The sequence below is a fragment of the Gossypium raimondii genome, chromosome 10, assembly GCF_025698545.1.
Source record: "Gossypium raimondii isolate GPD5lz chromosome 10, ASM2569854v1, whole genome shotgun sequence".
Lineage (NCBI taxonomy): Eukaryota > Viridiplantae > Streptophyta > Magnoliopsida > Malvales > Malvaceae > Gossypium > Gossypium raimondii.
Window position 1 is genome coordinate 47,000,369 of NC_068574.1, and position 15,328 is coordinate 47,015,696.

At 34.6% G+C, this 15,328-nt stretch overlaps 1 protein-coding gene across 6 annotated transcripts in view; it reads left to right on the plus strand.

The window, feature by feature from the left end:
- The window catches only part of LOC105774915 (major pollen allergen Bet v 1-F/I), a 98,798-nt gene that overhangs the window by 28,776 nt on the left and 54,694 nt on the right, over positions 1-15,328 (plus strand). For 3 of the 6 annotated variants that reach the window (XM_052621984.1, XM_052621988.1, XM_052621985.1), the window contains exons 3-4: positions 14,827-14,871; positions 14,966-15,046. The exons of 1 other annotated variant lie outside the window; for it this stretch is intronic. In XM_052621984.1, coding sequence (XP_052477944.1) covers positions 14,827-14,871; positions 14,966-15,046 — 126 coding nt within the window. The remainder of the gene's footprint in view (positions 1-14,826; positions 14,872-14,965; positions 15,047-15,328) is intronic. 2 more of the 6 variants (XM_052621989.1, XM_052621987.1) reach the window with 2 other exon arrangements.

Here is a 15,328-nt window from a genome sequence, read left to right on the forward strand (position 1 = left end):
CAAAGTCGTGAGATCCCTCTAAACACATGTCTCGCTTAAAAGGAGATTCTAAGTCGGTAGCAGTGTCATTCATGTCGTTGATATCTAGGGCCGTATTGTAGGTACAAAAGAATATACAAAGAATGTATGAATTTAAGAATAATTATCTGCACAGTATGATTATGAATGAAAAAAAATGATTTGGATGAAAGAATAAAAGAATAATCATTCAAGAAATGAAAGAATATTGGTTCAAAAGATCGCAAAGATGCATTCCATTAAAATAATGACGTTCAGACATAAGCCTATTTCACAAAGGAATTTCTATCATTTCTAGGCTAAAAACAACAAAATGTTCTGAACATTACTCTAGATAAGCCCTAAAAACTATAGGGATTTCTTCTGCAGTCTAATTGCTTAGAACACTCCAGATTTATAAGGGCAGATATCTAACAAGGTTCCTTTTCATTCGTTTGTGCATTTCACTCACTCCACTCGTCAATTATGGTTGGGTAATGGATTTTCCTCAGTGGAGGAATCATCAAATTTAACGACGCCCATACTGATAAGCCTTTCGATCAGTTTCTTAAAGGCAATGCAGTTTTCTATGGAATGCCCCGCATTTCCCGCATGATACTCGCATTGTGCATTCGCATTGTGCCATTTGGGGTACGGAGGCTATGGAGGTTTCGTGTAGAGAGGGGCGATAATGTGCGAGTTGAATAAGCTTTGATACAGCTCCTTATACGACATCGGAATTGGTGTGAACTGGAGGTTTTCAGTGCCTTGCTTCACATACGATTCTTGTCTTGATGAACCTTGTTGACTAGCGACCCCTTTACCTAGATGACTTACTGACCTTGAGTAACCTGTGTTGTTCACCTCATTTTCCCTTTTCCTTGGGGTTGCCCTCTTATCACTCTCTTCGGCCTCAATTTTTCCAGCTCTTATAGCATTCTCAATCATTTCGCCATTCATAACTATGTCAGAAAAGCTTTTTGTTGCGCTTCCTAACATATGCGTAATGAACGGGGCCTTCAGCGTATTGATGAAGAGCATTGTTGTCTCTTTTTCCAGGAGTGGTGGCTGAACTTGTATGGCAATCTCCCTCCACCTTTGTGCGTACTGCCTAAAACTTTCATTAGGCTTTTTCTCCATATTTTCTGAGGTAATTACATGGGGACCATATCGGCTACATGACTTTATTGTTTCATAAAGGCTTGTGCTAAATCCTCAAGAACTAATGCAGTGCGCGTCAATTGATTGTACCACTTAGACGCTGCCCCTGTGAGGCTATCTTGAAAGCAGTGTATGAGCAGTTGGTCGTTGTTGACGTATCCGGCCATACGCCTATAGAACATAGTAATATGTACCTCCGGGCAACTAGTCCCATTGTACTTCTCAAATTCTGGCATTTTGAACTTATGGGCCAGTACCAGATCTGGGACCAAGCTTAAGTCTTTAGCATCAATCCCTCGATAATTGTCGATACTTTCTATCGCCCTAAACTTCTCTTCAATCCATTTCCATTTGTCCTCAAACTGCTTTGGTAACTCTTCCTTCACATTGTCTTTCTCAGCTATTTCATCGAAATCTGGGACAACAAAATTAACCAGATTATCGCCAGGACTAGAACCAGATCCGTCCTGAAGGTTCTTCGGCATTAAAGCATCACCTTGAAAATGCTGAGGCCTAATCGAAACAGAAGGTCTTCGTGGATGTGGTTCAGTCTGAACTTGCGCATGCGGAGGCGTAAAACCTGGAGGAAAAAGTGGTTCATCATTGTTTTCTTCTTCATCGCAAATCACAGGACCTTTCCCTTTATCCACTCCCTTGGGTATTAATTGCGTCAATTTAGTAATTAGGTCATCTTGAGACTCCTTCATCTTTTGTACCATGTCTTTCTGGATCTTTTCCATATGTTCTTTCATTTGCACCTGCAACTGGTCTTGCATCTCTTTTTGCGTTTGCTCCAGTTTCTCTAATCTTTGATCCATTTCTTTGGCTTTGTGGCGAGTCTTAGTAAGGATGTTTGGTTGATTGGTTTTCAGTTAGCTGAAATAAATTTACTCAATTAGACTCTTTAAATGGACTCTAATGCATGTAATGCAAATGCATGAGATGTATGCCTAAAGAGACATTGATTCTGATTCAATTACATTTTAGAAAACTTTTCTAGAAAGCAAATTCCCTTACATAAAATGGATACATGTACGACTTCACCCTCATATTCCCAGAAACAACATCGGTCTTTTTCTTCATCTACATGCTTGAGGTAATCTCGCCAATAGATGCCATTGCTAGCTCATTTTCTTGATCTTGGTCGCGATCCATCATTGGCCCATCTTCATAAGGCTCATCAACTTGTCGAAGGCTTTTGGACAATCGTCTCGAACCCTTAGGCCACGAAGTAAAGATCACGAACTCTTTCATCGCCCTTCTTGTGTTTCTCGGAATATATTTGGGAAGTCATATTGTTTTCCACTTTATCAAGGAATCCGTATTTCATGACAAGCTTTCTAATTAGTAATCGGACTTGAATCAATATCTCTTTCCTAAGATTCCAAATGCAATGTAATGTAATCATAATCAAAACACAACAAGAGGGGTTAGAACAAAACATAAGCAAGCACGCAAAACAAAAAGTACCTAATCAGGTAAATACTAGGGATTTGGAGTGGCTCTACCTAGGTTAAGTTCCTAAGTCTACTATATGAGGTTTGGCTCTAAGGATAAGGTACCCGACCAGCAGATTCCTCGATCTTCACCCATTATAGGCTCATACAGACCGAGTTCGGTTCAGGGGAATACATTTCCCTATGGCCATGCGGAGATGAAAATCTCACGAAGACATAGGTACGGATGCATCCCGAAAGCGATTCACTATCCCATGCGGAGGTGAAAACCTCACGAAGGCGTAGTTTCTCACTCCCACTTAAAAGGTATGACCAACGGTCATGCAATGCAACGTGCAGAGATATAAAAAGTTTAGAATACAAAACAAGATGAAAACTATAACTCAAAACAAATGAAATGCAATGAGTGTATCGTAAATTTAAATCAGATTTTTAACTTTCGACAAAAAGACAAGAAATAATCAACTCGTGGCTTGACTCTCTTATTTAAAGTCCCCAGTGGAGTCGCCAAGCTGTTGACACCATTTTTTGGATGAAAAACGGGGTCGACTTGGGTTTTGAAAAGTGAAACGGGAGTCACCACCAATCCTTTTTTATGAGGTGTGATTGGATCACCTCGAAAAGTTGTTTTTAATAAACAGTTTGATTTTATTAAAACAACGATTTTGGTCTACGAAATTCAGAAAACGGGTTCAGGAGTCGATTACGTACGAGGAAGGATTAGCACCCTCGTAACGCCCAAAATTGGTACCTAGTTGATTAATTAATGTCTTAATGTCGAGAATTGAAAACTTTGAAGGATTTTAAAAATACGATCCTTGTATTAAAATGTTGAAAATTTTTGGAAAAATAAGCATATTTTATGTTAATCGAGAAGAGAATCATATCCGATGAAGTTAGGACACGATGTCTCGAATCCCGATCTGCGAATAAAAATGATTATTTAAAATATTTGGCTATCTCGGATTTAAAAGGAAGATCACGACCCGATGAAGTTAGGACGCGATTTTTGTAAATCCCGAGATCATTTAAAACTTGAGTTTGAAAAGATTCGTGTATTTAGATATATCGTGAAAATCGAAACCCAGTAAGTTAGGGTATGATCTTTTCGAATCTAAACACGAAATGCTATTTTTTCTTAAACAAATCTTGTTATAACGAGTAAAATAAAACACGAGGTCGTAGTAAAGAATGTGAAAACAAATTACATTGTTGTTATGCATGGCAGAACCATAATGAATACGAAAGTAAAGAAATGATACGAGCAATAGCAATCCAAATAAAATAAATAAAAGAACAAACCAACAACTCACAAAATAACAAATGTATAAGCAAATAAAAATAAAACATTTTCTTAAAATAATAATGAGAACTTAAATAAATAAGTAAATAACAAAATGCTTAAAATTATAAAATATAAAAGTATATATATATAATAAAACAATGTAAATATGTACATATATGTAAGCATATAAAATAAAATAAAAATAAAAATATGAATACGTATATGGATTTACATATATATATGGATTATAAAACATAAAAATATGAGTAATTATATAATAATAACTATAATAAGACACCTACACTTTAAGCTTAAATAAGTAAACACAAAGAATAATATATTAACAATAACAAACGATAATAACAATTATAATAATGTATAATTTATCAATATTATTAATAAAATAGCTAAAAATAATAAAACAAAGGGCTAAATCGAAATTTGAGACAAAATTTGGAGTTTAAAATGCCAATGAACGACAAAAGGGGTTCCGAGGGACCAAAATATAATGCGCCCAAAGAATGGAGGGCTGATTGAGCAAATATTCCCAACCTTTAGCGCGTCATTTCGTTCAGGACCAAATTGGAATAAGCGCAAAAACCGCGGGGCCAAATTAAAAACAACAAAAGACTTTATTATAAAACCATTAAAAAGTGGAAGGGCTAAAGGTGTAATTAGCCCTTGAAGAAAACTTCTGTGGATCCTCCTGGAGGCGGGTCGGGTTAACTAGCAGGTCGAGATCAAGCAGCGCCGTTTTGGTGCTCGAGAAGGTGCCCAAAACGACGCCGTTTGGAAGCCTATTTAAGCCAAGTTTTTTTCAAAACACTTCACTTTCAACCCTCTTTCTAAAAAAAATTTCTTTCTCTTAAAATCTCTCCCTTCCCTTTCTCATTGAATTGGCCGGAGGGCAGGCCGACCACCGCCTCACGGCCATGGGTCACCGGCGACAGCACTGCAAATCCACGGTGGCTGGAAAGTTGAAAAGGTGCGCTTTTTTTCCTTTTTCCATTTTTATAACTTTTTTCAATATATATGTATAATAGTTAAAAAAGAAAACTAAAGAAATATATGTATGTATATAAATAGTTTCAAAAGGAAGGAAAATAAAGAAAGAAAAAAAATAGAAAGAAGGGAAATAGATCTTATACCGAAAACAAAGAGTCCTTTAATCTGTTTTTTTTTTCTACTCTTTATTTCGTGAAATCGTTCCCCCCTTTACAATGTTTTTCAATCGGTTTTGTACCGAAAATAATATATCCTCCCTACTTTCTGTTTACAAATCGGTTTTTATACCCGAATAAAAATTCAATCTTTGCTATTGTCTTCTGGGTCTTTGCTTGTTTCTATCTGTTTGGCTTCTGTTTTTGCAGGAGTAGGTGCGGCGATATCAGGCAAAGCAGGTGGCTGAGGTGACCAGGGAGCGAGTTCGAGTGGCCGTCTGGCGCACATGGCCACAGCATGCTGCTTGGAGAAGGCGAGGAACCTAGGGTTCTCGATGTTGGGAACCCTAGGGTTCCCTGATGTTGTTTAATTTTTGGGCCCAATTGGGCCAATTTAGATTTTGGGCCTTGGGCTATTGGGCCGGGTCAAAATTGGTCTTGTACATCTATCACAGTAGAAAATTAAAAATTTGAAAACGGAGTTGGTTTGTGATATTTGTTCCAATAAACTTTTACTGAAAAGCACTTATGCTTTGTGCGAGATGAATCTTTTACGTTCCACCATGGACTTATATTTGACTTAAGTTGAAATTTTTTAATTCGGCTCTTGTCATTTTTTTTGTCCAATGTGGTACCTGTATTTGACGAAAAATATATATTTTGGCATATGAGGATAACAATGTTAAGTTTTGAGTGCTTAATTAAAGTTTTACAGTTGAGTTGATGAAATTTTATAATTAGCTAAAAATACTAGCAATTAACTTTGATCAAATTAACTTTAAAACCAAAAATAAATCACATCGATATATTCAAAATAGAAAACTCGAAAGAAATTTGCTAAAACTTGCAACCAATCCCCCTGCCCATGGTCAGCCACCTTGAGAAGAGGAGTGAGTAGAATGGCTTTGCTAAAAATAGCAAAAACAAAGAATGTTTCAAGGAAGGAGTTGAGTGGTCAGTTGGCAAACTTGTTGGGGCTATTTTGTAATTTTTATAAAGTTTAGAGACCTTTAATTTAATTATTCCCTGGATGGTTGGGCTTCTGGTTAATCGAATTTGGGGTCTCCCTGAATAGGACAATTTAGCTTCAACATTGAGCAGTAGGCTTGACTGCTTCACTGATTTGATATTTGAGCTGGGTCAAGTCTGTCTATTATCCATAATTCTAATTAATTTTAAATGTCTATAGCTAATTAATTATCAGCCCTCCTCCGTATGGCTTTTTCTACAAAACACTACTTGATCATACACTAAAATGACATACTTTTACGTGTTAATTACATGAACGTTTTGAGTACGATATTGCTAATTTTGGTCATTTATGGTTTTTTATCTTGTAGGGACTAAATTGAAGAAAAAAGAAATTTGGGGAAAAAGTGTGAATTTAAAGACAAAATGGGTCAGCATCTGAAATACGGAAGAAGTGGTGCCAAAATACTAAATGTGGATGACTTGGGGCAAAATTTTAAAGAAGAGGTTTATGGACATAAAACTTTGTTTAAATTTGAATTTTATTTTAGGATTATTGTTAGGATTATTATATTTTTAGATTTAATTTCAAATTATATCTTTTAAATATCATTATCTAGAGTTTAAATAGGAATTACCTAGGGTTTTCATGTACTATAAATAGGGATGGGTGGCCCGATATTGACATATCATACGTAAAAACTCCTTCCCCCTAAAGCTTTTAGCCTTTTTGTTTCTTTTCTTTTCCAATAAAATTTCATTCCACTAAACTTGTGTGTTTTTTCTCGAAAAGCGTTAGCCACTAAACTCATTTAGTCAAAGGTTATGAAGACTTCTCCAAAAGAGTTCATGAGGCTTAAAACCCGCACTTAGCCCTTTTTAATGAGTATTCATCATTTCCCCGCATTACGGGGCTGACGCTTCGTCCATTTCCTTCCAAAAGTAGTCTTTTCATCTTGTGCAAAGACGACCGCTTTGTATGTTTTGGGAAGGTTGCACAGCCGGTTCGCTAACTACTGCGTCAAAGATTGTCGAGCCCAAGAGACAAAATGGTTTGGCATTCGCCATTGAAAAACGATGATCTAGTGTAAGATGGTCCCACAAAAGTGACAGCTGGCTAGAGCCAAGTTCCTCTAAATTGTAAGGCTAAAACCTTAGTGGAGCTGGTGGTCGAAGGCGTCCTCTTCCACTATAGCTGCCTTATTCAGTCATGAGGAGGATCATCTAAAAGCCTATGATTGAACCAAAGTAGAATCGAGATAATCGGAGGCTGGAATCCTTCAATTGGAAAATATTTTTTTCTCAATTCTAGTTCTTATCACAATTATGATTTCGATCTATTTAATTTTGACTCATCCATATTTTTAATTCTGTTTTATTTTAACCTTTTCCGAAGTCAGCTATTTTTCTTGGGCACGACTATGCCGATTTGAGAAATAAGGAGTGTGGCGATCCAAATCGTGAGGATTTTAGCCTACTCCCCTATACTATTTATTTTCGTTATTTAAGGATAGGATATTTTTGGTGCATTCAACGGCACATCAAATTTTGGCGTCGTTGCCGGGGACTGACAACGTGCTAATCTTGTTTTTTATAACCATATCTGCACGAGCAAATCTTGCCTTTGATTAAGAAAATTAGAAGGCCGCGATAGCTAATCACAAGGAATTGAAGCTACGAAAAAGGAAATCAGAGGTGGTAGGAACTAAGAGTAACCCACCACCAAAAATAGAAGCAGACGACGGAGTTGAGTCTGGGCTTAACAAAAACCCTACTCAAACACTGGAGAACGAAAAGAATAGGAGTCAACCCACAAGAAGAAGTGTCTAACGCTAAGGTTAATGTAAACCCGAATCTGACACAACAACCTATGGCTCAAACTTTTCGGCAAAAGGACGAGGCTCCTACAGATCAACAACCATTATCCATTGCATATCCTACTATGGATACTAATTTTGAACTTAAGCCAGGATTAATCTAATTGCTGCTGAGTTTTCGTGGATTGCAAAATGAAAATCCACACAAATATCTGAAAGAGTTTCATATGATTTGTCTTAGTATGAAAGCTCAGGGCGTAACTAAGGATCAAATCAAATTATGTGCTTTCCCTTTTTCCCTACCAAACTTTGCTAGGGAATGATTATTTTATCTACCTCCTGGATCTATGACAACTTAGGTTGATCTTTCCCTTTTTTTTCTCAATAGATTTTTCCTAGCCTCGCGCGCAACTAAGTTAAGAATGAAGATTGTTGGATATGGCAAAAGGATATGAAGACTCTTTACAACTATTGGGAGCAATTTAAGAAGTTGTGTGCAAGTTTCCCACAATATGGAGACTCTTTCCATTGTTATATTAATAAGAGTGGTGGTCATCAGGATTTGATCATCTTTATGTTTATTATACCCAAAGAGTTTGAGTTGTATTACCTTTATATATATAATGAAATAAAATTAACATATAAACTTGCAAAAATAAGCGGGTTTTAGCTGGTATATATTTTGCAAACACTCTACAAAATTTCTTTCATACATCCATTGTGTTAACGAAATCTCAAGGTTAACATTTTTTTTGGTAATTAAATTATTATTTAAAATCGAATAGAAAAAATAAAAAAAATTGTAACACTGCAATCATGATGTAGCCATATGTTTTCAGCTTTTACTTATAGCTACAATCTACAAAGAGAATTACTTACGACACTATGTATAATATTTACATTACAAATCGAAGTCACACAATTGCAACTGTGAATTGAAAATCATTTTATGGGGTTTTCCCTCAAGTTTTATGCTTCCTTTCATTTCTCTCCCATTAAATATTGTCGTACATAACTAATAATAGGAAGCTAGAGAAGGGATTGTATGAAACTGTGATTTCATGTCATCCTTATCCCTTTCAATATGAGAATAACAAATCAGATTTTTTCCTCATGAAAAAATTCAAATTCAACTAAAATGCTAAAATTAGGAAGAAAAATCTTATTTTCATTCTTCTCTTGAAATTGATAAGGATGACGTGGTATAACAGTTTCATACAATCTTTTCTCTAGGAAGCTAATTATCAACAAGCTGAATCAAGAATTTACTATTTTGAAAGTTGGCGGTTCTTTGTATTTATTTTTTAAATAAATTAAGATAAAAGAAACCAGTAAAATATAATAGCCCAAGATAAGAAATAAAGATAAATATTTCATAAAAAATCTTGCAATAAAAATAATTGGATTTTGATTCTAGCTAATAATTTGGACAACTGTATGCCCATCTTTGGTATCCAAAGTGCATATATTCCATTTCCCTCCCTCCTTGTCAATTTCAGTATCACCCCAGTCATGTATGTTGCCGACATGAGTATGACCCAAAGGAAGTAGAGGCAAATATTTCATTTCCCTCCCTTTTTAGAATCTCTCATCCACTCATTTGTATTATTTCTTTGAATTCCATAAAATTCCAGGGTTCCAGAATGTTCCCTCGGAGGATTTGGGAAATTTCATTCTCTATATCATAAGGGAAGCTTTCATTCCAAGGCTTGGAACCTTCCCTCTATTCAAAACCATTCTCCAAGTCTGACTCCTTGTAACCCTAGACCTCTTCATCCCTAGAAAGGTACTTGAATACTTTTGAGGCGTGGCGTTTGGGAACTACGATCGGTTATGTTTATTAAGGATTACCATCCTATTGGAAAAGCCTAAGCAGAGATTGACGCCTGCCTCACTATGACATAACATGCATCGTTCCATCAGTGATATCTATTCCCAAGACAAAATAGCTAGCCCGCACATACATTTAAAAAGAAAACACCACTTCAATTCTTACAAACCATCTATTAAAAATGGCGGTATGCATTCAAACCATCATTGCAAAGGCAAGTCACGCACAGGCTATCCACAAAATTGGGAGGTTATCAATTAACTAGGTTTTGAAAATAAGAGGTTTGCATAAAGAGGAAGAACAAAAGACACGACAAAAGCTGAAGACTACCACCTGTTAATCAGTGGAACATTATTTTCAATTAGCAACAATTTGGAAACAAAAAGAGAATGCATAAGCATAAAGCACAACCCTAGCAACATTATATTATTTATTTTCATGGAATTCTCCTCCCTACCCCTAATCGGAGTACCCTCGCGAGGTACACCAAATGATCTAGTCTCCCCACACATTGGATATATTCTTTGGCACCCCAAACTCGGCCGAGACAGTTCGACCCGAATTTCAAACGGTACGTTAGCCACCGAATTGACTCTTTGTCAACACATAGCAAATCACACCTCAGAGATTTATTCATTTAAATATGTAAAGTCCTAATGTCATGCTTTCGCTTCACTACGCTGATCATCATATTATCAATGTAATTTGTAAATTGAATTATTAACAAGCAAATAATCTAAAAGCTTTAATTGAACATTCATGTTGGTGATAGCGTATTTAAAAGGTTATGTTTGTAAAGATTTTAGAAGTCATTTTATTTAAAAAAATTATATTTAAATCGTAATATATTAAAATGTTGGAACACATTATTTCACAAGGTTGAAAATAGTATAGTAGAGTAATATGTATAAATCTTATCTAGGAAGATTCATTAAAACATCATGCATCTCTTCATAAAATCATCATTATTTAATTAGTTCACAACCCACCTACTTTTTACATAACTTGTCCAATTTTACATTTCCTTGCAAACTAAGCTCATGATTAATTTCCAAATCACACGTAAAACATATAAGACTTACCTCGATAACTAGTGGCTCTTCAACCGACACTTATACAAGTTAGTCGAACAATTACTCATACTATTCATCAAGCATTCACAATCTACCATTCAATCATCTATCTAAAGCAGTGATAAAAGTTCCAAATCAAACCAATTAAATAGTCCATAACGTCCAATTACAACCCAACAATTACAACTAGCTCTAATTCTAAATCCCATAATTTGGTCCCACACTGCCTTCCTCAATTGGATTTGGGAACACATCAACATACCAAGGTATAGCCTTGCTATGGATCACTTGGATGGCTCACTTCCTACCTATTCACAAGCTAAATCAACGCAATGATATAAAAGAGTGGGTGAACTTAAGAAAGCTCGGTGAGTGCTCAACATATTACAAATAAACACATCAGTTGGGCTAAAGGGTGACATATGATAACGATACACATATTATTAAAGTCTACACAAAATAGTAACTCACACGACACAATAGTTCTCATAAAATAAGTAGTGCACATATAATAAGTAATTCGCATAAAATTGGCAGATCAAATAAATTATCAATTCGCATAAAACATCTGTTCATATGAAATAACAGTTCATACCAAATGACAGTTCATTCCAATTAATAGTTCAGAACACATAATAGTTACATTCCATATAATATTTCATGCAAAATAACAGTTCATACTCCATAATAACTCATATATTTCAAATAATGATAAATTGACATTTTTGTGATTATGAAACATATAGGGGACTCTATCATCGCCTATAAATGGATCTCCTTATAATGCCTCACTTTTGGACTCAGAGCCCTATGCTTTCTCTGATATAAGTGTAGTACGAATACTCACACTCTCCAACACTCTCAACTCATAAAGCCTTGTGCTATTTCCGTTGAATGGAACTATGCTCAACATTCCCTTATCTCTCCAAAGCTATATCCAGGCACAATACTCATCACAATAATGAGAGGGTGATTACTCAAAATCCTATGACATGCCAACTTAATCAAATGGTTCCATAAGGTCACAATGCCAAAATATCTCATTAACAAATTCACAATATTCAGTATAATAGAGCTCGCAATTAAGAAGAGCTCGCATATTATAACACAATTTACAATTCAAAATTCACAAATAATATAACTTTCATGCAACATATATTGCACACATAACACAGTTCACATATCATTCATGACATAGCTCACATAAATCATTGTTCGCATATTTTATTTAGTATAGGCCAAGTAATAGCTTAGCTTACATATAATACAAATCAAAATCTTACAATACACAGTTTGGAAAATTAATATAGTTTACCATATTAATACATATTACAAAATTAACACAGTTCACCATAATGATATAATTCACCAAGTTAACTTGGTTCACAATATACCACATTACAAAAATATAATTGGCTCGCACTATAGTTGAGCTCGCACCTAGCATTTCACACTAATATAATTTTGCACTAATCAGAGCTTGCATTATCATAAAGCTCATAATTCACATATTGGTTCATGCATGCATATATGTACATTATCAATAAAATTCACATGTTATAAGAGTTTACGTTATATTTTTTTATTAGATCACAGGCATTACAAAACCCATATACGTATATATTATATAAAACATGACCCATATATGCTTATATATGATATATATAATCAAGACCCACGCATATATATTATATATATAACATAACCCATGCATATATATATTACTTATATACACATATCTTTTTAGTACATTAGCTCGCATTTGATATTATGCTCTCACACACACACACACAATAATTAAATGCACAATTCACACACACTTATCGCGTTAAGTACATGGTTTACAGCTACGGCCTGCCTATTTTATTCCTATAACTACATGCACGTTTCAAATTCATGCATTTGGGTCATTAAAATCGCACAACATGCATACCCTACACTCAAACAAAATTGCAATGGCTTGCTCCAGGAGAAATCAAGGTTCGCATGTTAATTAAGCAGGGTTTTTGCATATGTTACATTATCCTGCATACCGGAGTTTAAATGCAGTATATCAGGCCACTCACCTTATTAACCATTGCTTCAACTACCATGCTCAAGTAAGTTTTAATTTGCCTATATCCATGCTTGTGGAGGCTCCCAAATGAATTGGTACTTTTCATACACATCAAAAACATTACCAAGACATTACTAATTGCAAAAAACAACATTAAATCATTCAAAAATCGTAGATAAAAGCCTCTTAACCTCTATATCGAAAACTTAACTAGTTTTGCAAAAATAGGTGTTTAACCACTCAAATCTCACTTCTAAGCTTAGATTTAAACTTCATGCATCCTAAATATAATCTAATTACAAATCCAAACCATCAATTTCATCCAATTTCACCGATCTAATTTTTCAAAAAAAATCAAGCTTATGTGATCTTTTAAATGGGGAACAACATTCAATTTGCTTTAATTCCTTACGAATTTGTTCAATTAAGATCAAATACCTTCTAATTAGATCAAAATGAGTTATAATTGACTTAAAAACCAAAGCATATCCAAGAAACACGAGATCCACCATTTTCAAGCCAAAAATTAACTCATTTTGCCGAAATATGAGGTTTCCTAACCGATTTTTGTTCCTAAACCTTTAATTTTATCCTAGTATTACAAATATAAACCTTTAATTTTATCTAATCTCATGAATTTAAAATTTCTAAAAAATTAAGCTTGTATGAACACATAAAAGGGGGAACTCAAAATTCATTAAAATTGGATACGGATCTATCAAATTGAGTTCAAACGTCTTCACACTTGAAAACACTCAACACACTTGATTAAATTGTGAATTAGAAAAACAAAAACCTTAATCTAGTCATAATAAGTCAAGACATTACCTCAATTTGAAGAAGACAACAAGTTGTGGAGTTAATTCAAAGCTGAACGTGAGAAGAATAACGCCGAAATTGACGAGGATTTAATTATTTTCCTTTAAAATTGGAAGGTGCTGAGGTGTTTGGATAGCTCAATTTAATTAAGTGTTGAATTTGAATTATAAAAACAAACATTAATCGATTTGATTGTTAACAGATGCTAGTGTGGTTGGCAAGAGCAATGAAAAGATAACACATGGCATACTATGAGGATAAGTATGTTAACAAGGCAAGCCAAATGAAATTGAACACCCTTAGGAAGACTTGGACTTATCTAGAAAGGTTTTTTTAAATTGAATATACATATATAAAGTATGTTGAAATATAAAATTCTAATATTTTGTTCCATACAATACCTTCAGTTTCCTTCTAGAAAAGGAATAACACCAAATTGACGGTCTATTATGTATTGTTTTGTTCATATTTGTATTCACACAAAGAATTCTGATTTTATGGATTCGATTTTGTGAAAATTGCAATGAAGTTAATTTAAAATAAGGGTTACCAAATCATTATTTTTCAAACAAGAAATTGGATCGAGGTTTATATATTGAATTGTTTTGACGTTCTAGACCAGTGAATTTGAATTATTATTTCTCAATATGATTTTAAATGAAGTAAATTATTAATACTAAATATGGATAGAATTGTAGGACTAGTCGATGCTTCATGTTCAGCATCCTGGATCAGCCAACTTACTACTTTTCATCAATTTCTATAACAGTTAATAATTATATGAGCATTTTCCTTTCTATATATATATATATAAATAAAGTCATAAATTGGAAATTTCCTTAGACATATCTGGGATGCTCTTTTTGACTAATAACAATATATATATATATATATATATATATAAATCCAATCAAAAATTGAAATAATCAAGTTCTTAATCTTCAAGTTCAGTCTATAAATAATATACCAGTTTTCTAGCTTCCCACACATCAAAACACTCGCTCACCCATCCATTTCTTCTTCTCTTCTTTCAGCTCAAACAAAAGACTTGAAATAGTTAGAATTATGGGTGTTGTAATTTATGAATTTGAGGTAACCTCCCCAGTCGCCCCGACCAGGCTTTTCAAAGCCTTTGTTCTTGAAGGTGCCAAGGTTTACCCCAAGGCTGCCCCTCATGCAATTAAGAGTGTTGAGCTCGAAGGTGATGGTAAGCCAGGAAGTATTGTAAAGATCAATTTTGTTGAAGGTTAGTTACTTCTTTAATTTTCACTTCTTTTTTTTTTTTTTTTTGTATGTGCTTGATACGAGTATGTCGGATAACAAGTATTTTATTTCCTTAGGTCTTCCATTCCAATATATGAAGCACATGATTGGCGGACATGATGAAAGCAATTTGTCATACAGTTACAGTTTGATCGAAGGTGGACCTCTCGGGGACAAGCTTGAGAAAATTAGCTATGAGAACCAATTTGTGGCTGATGCAAGTGGAGGAAGTGTTTGCAAGAGCTCGATCAAATTTTACACCATTGGCGACTATGTAATCACTGAAGATGAAATCAAGGCTCTCATTCAGAGGAGTGAGGTAGTTTACAAGGCTATTGAAGCTTACCTCTTGGCTAACACTGATGCTTGCAACTAAGATATTAATTTGTTTTTCCATTGTTATATTAATAAGACTGGTGGTCTTCAGGATTTGATCATCT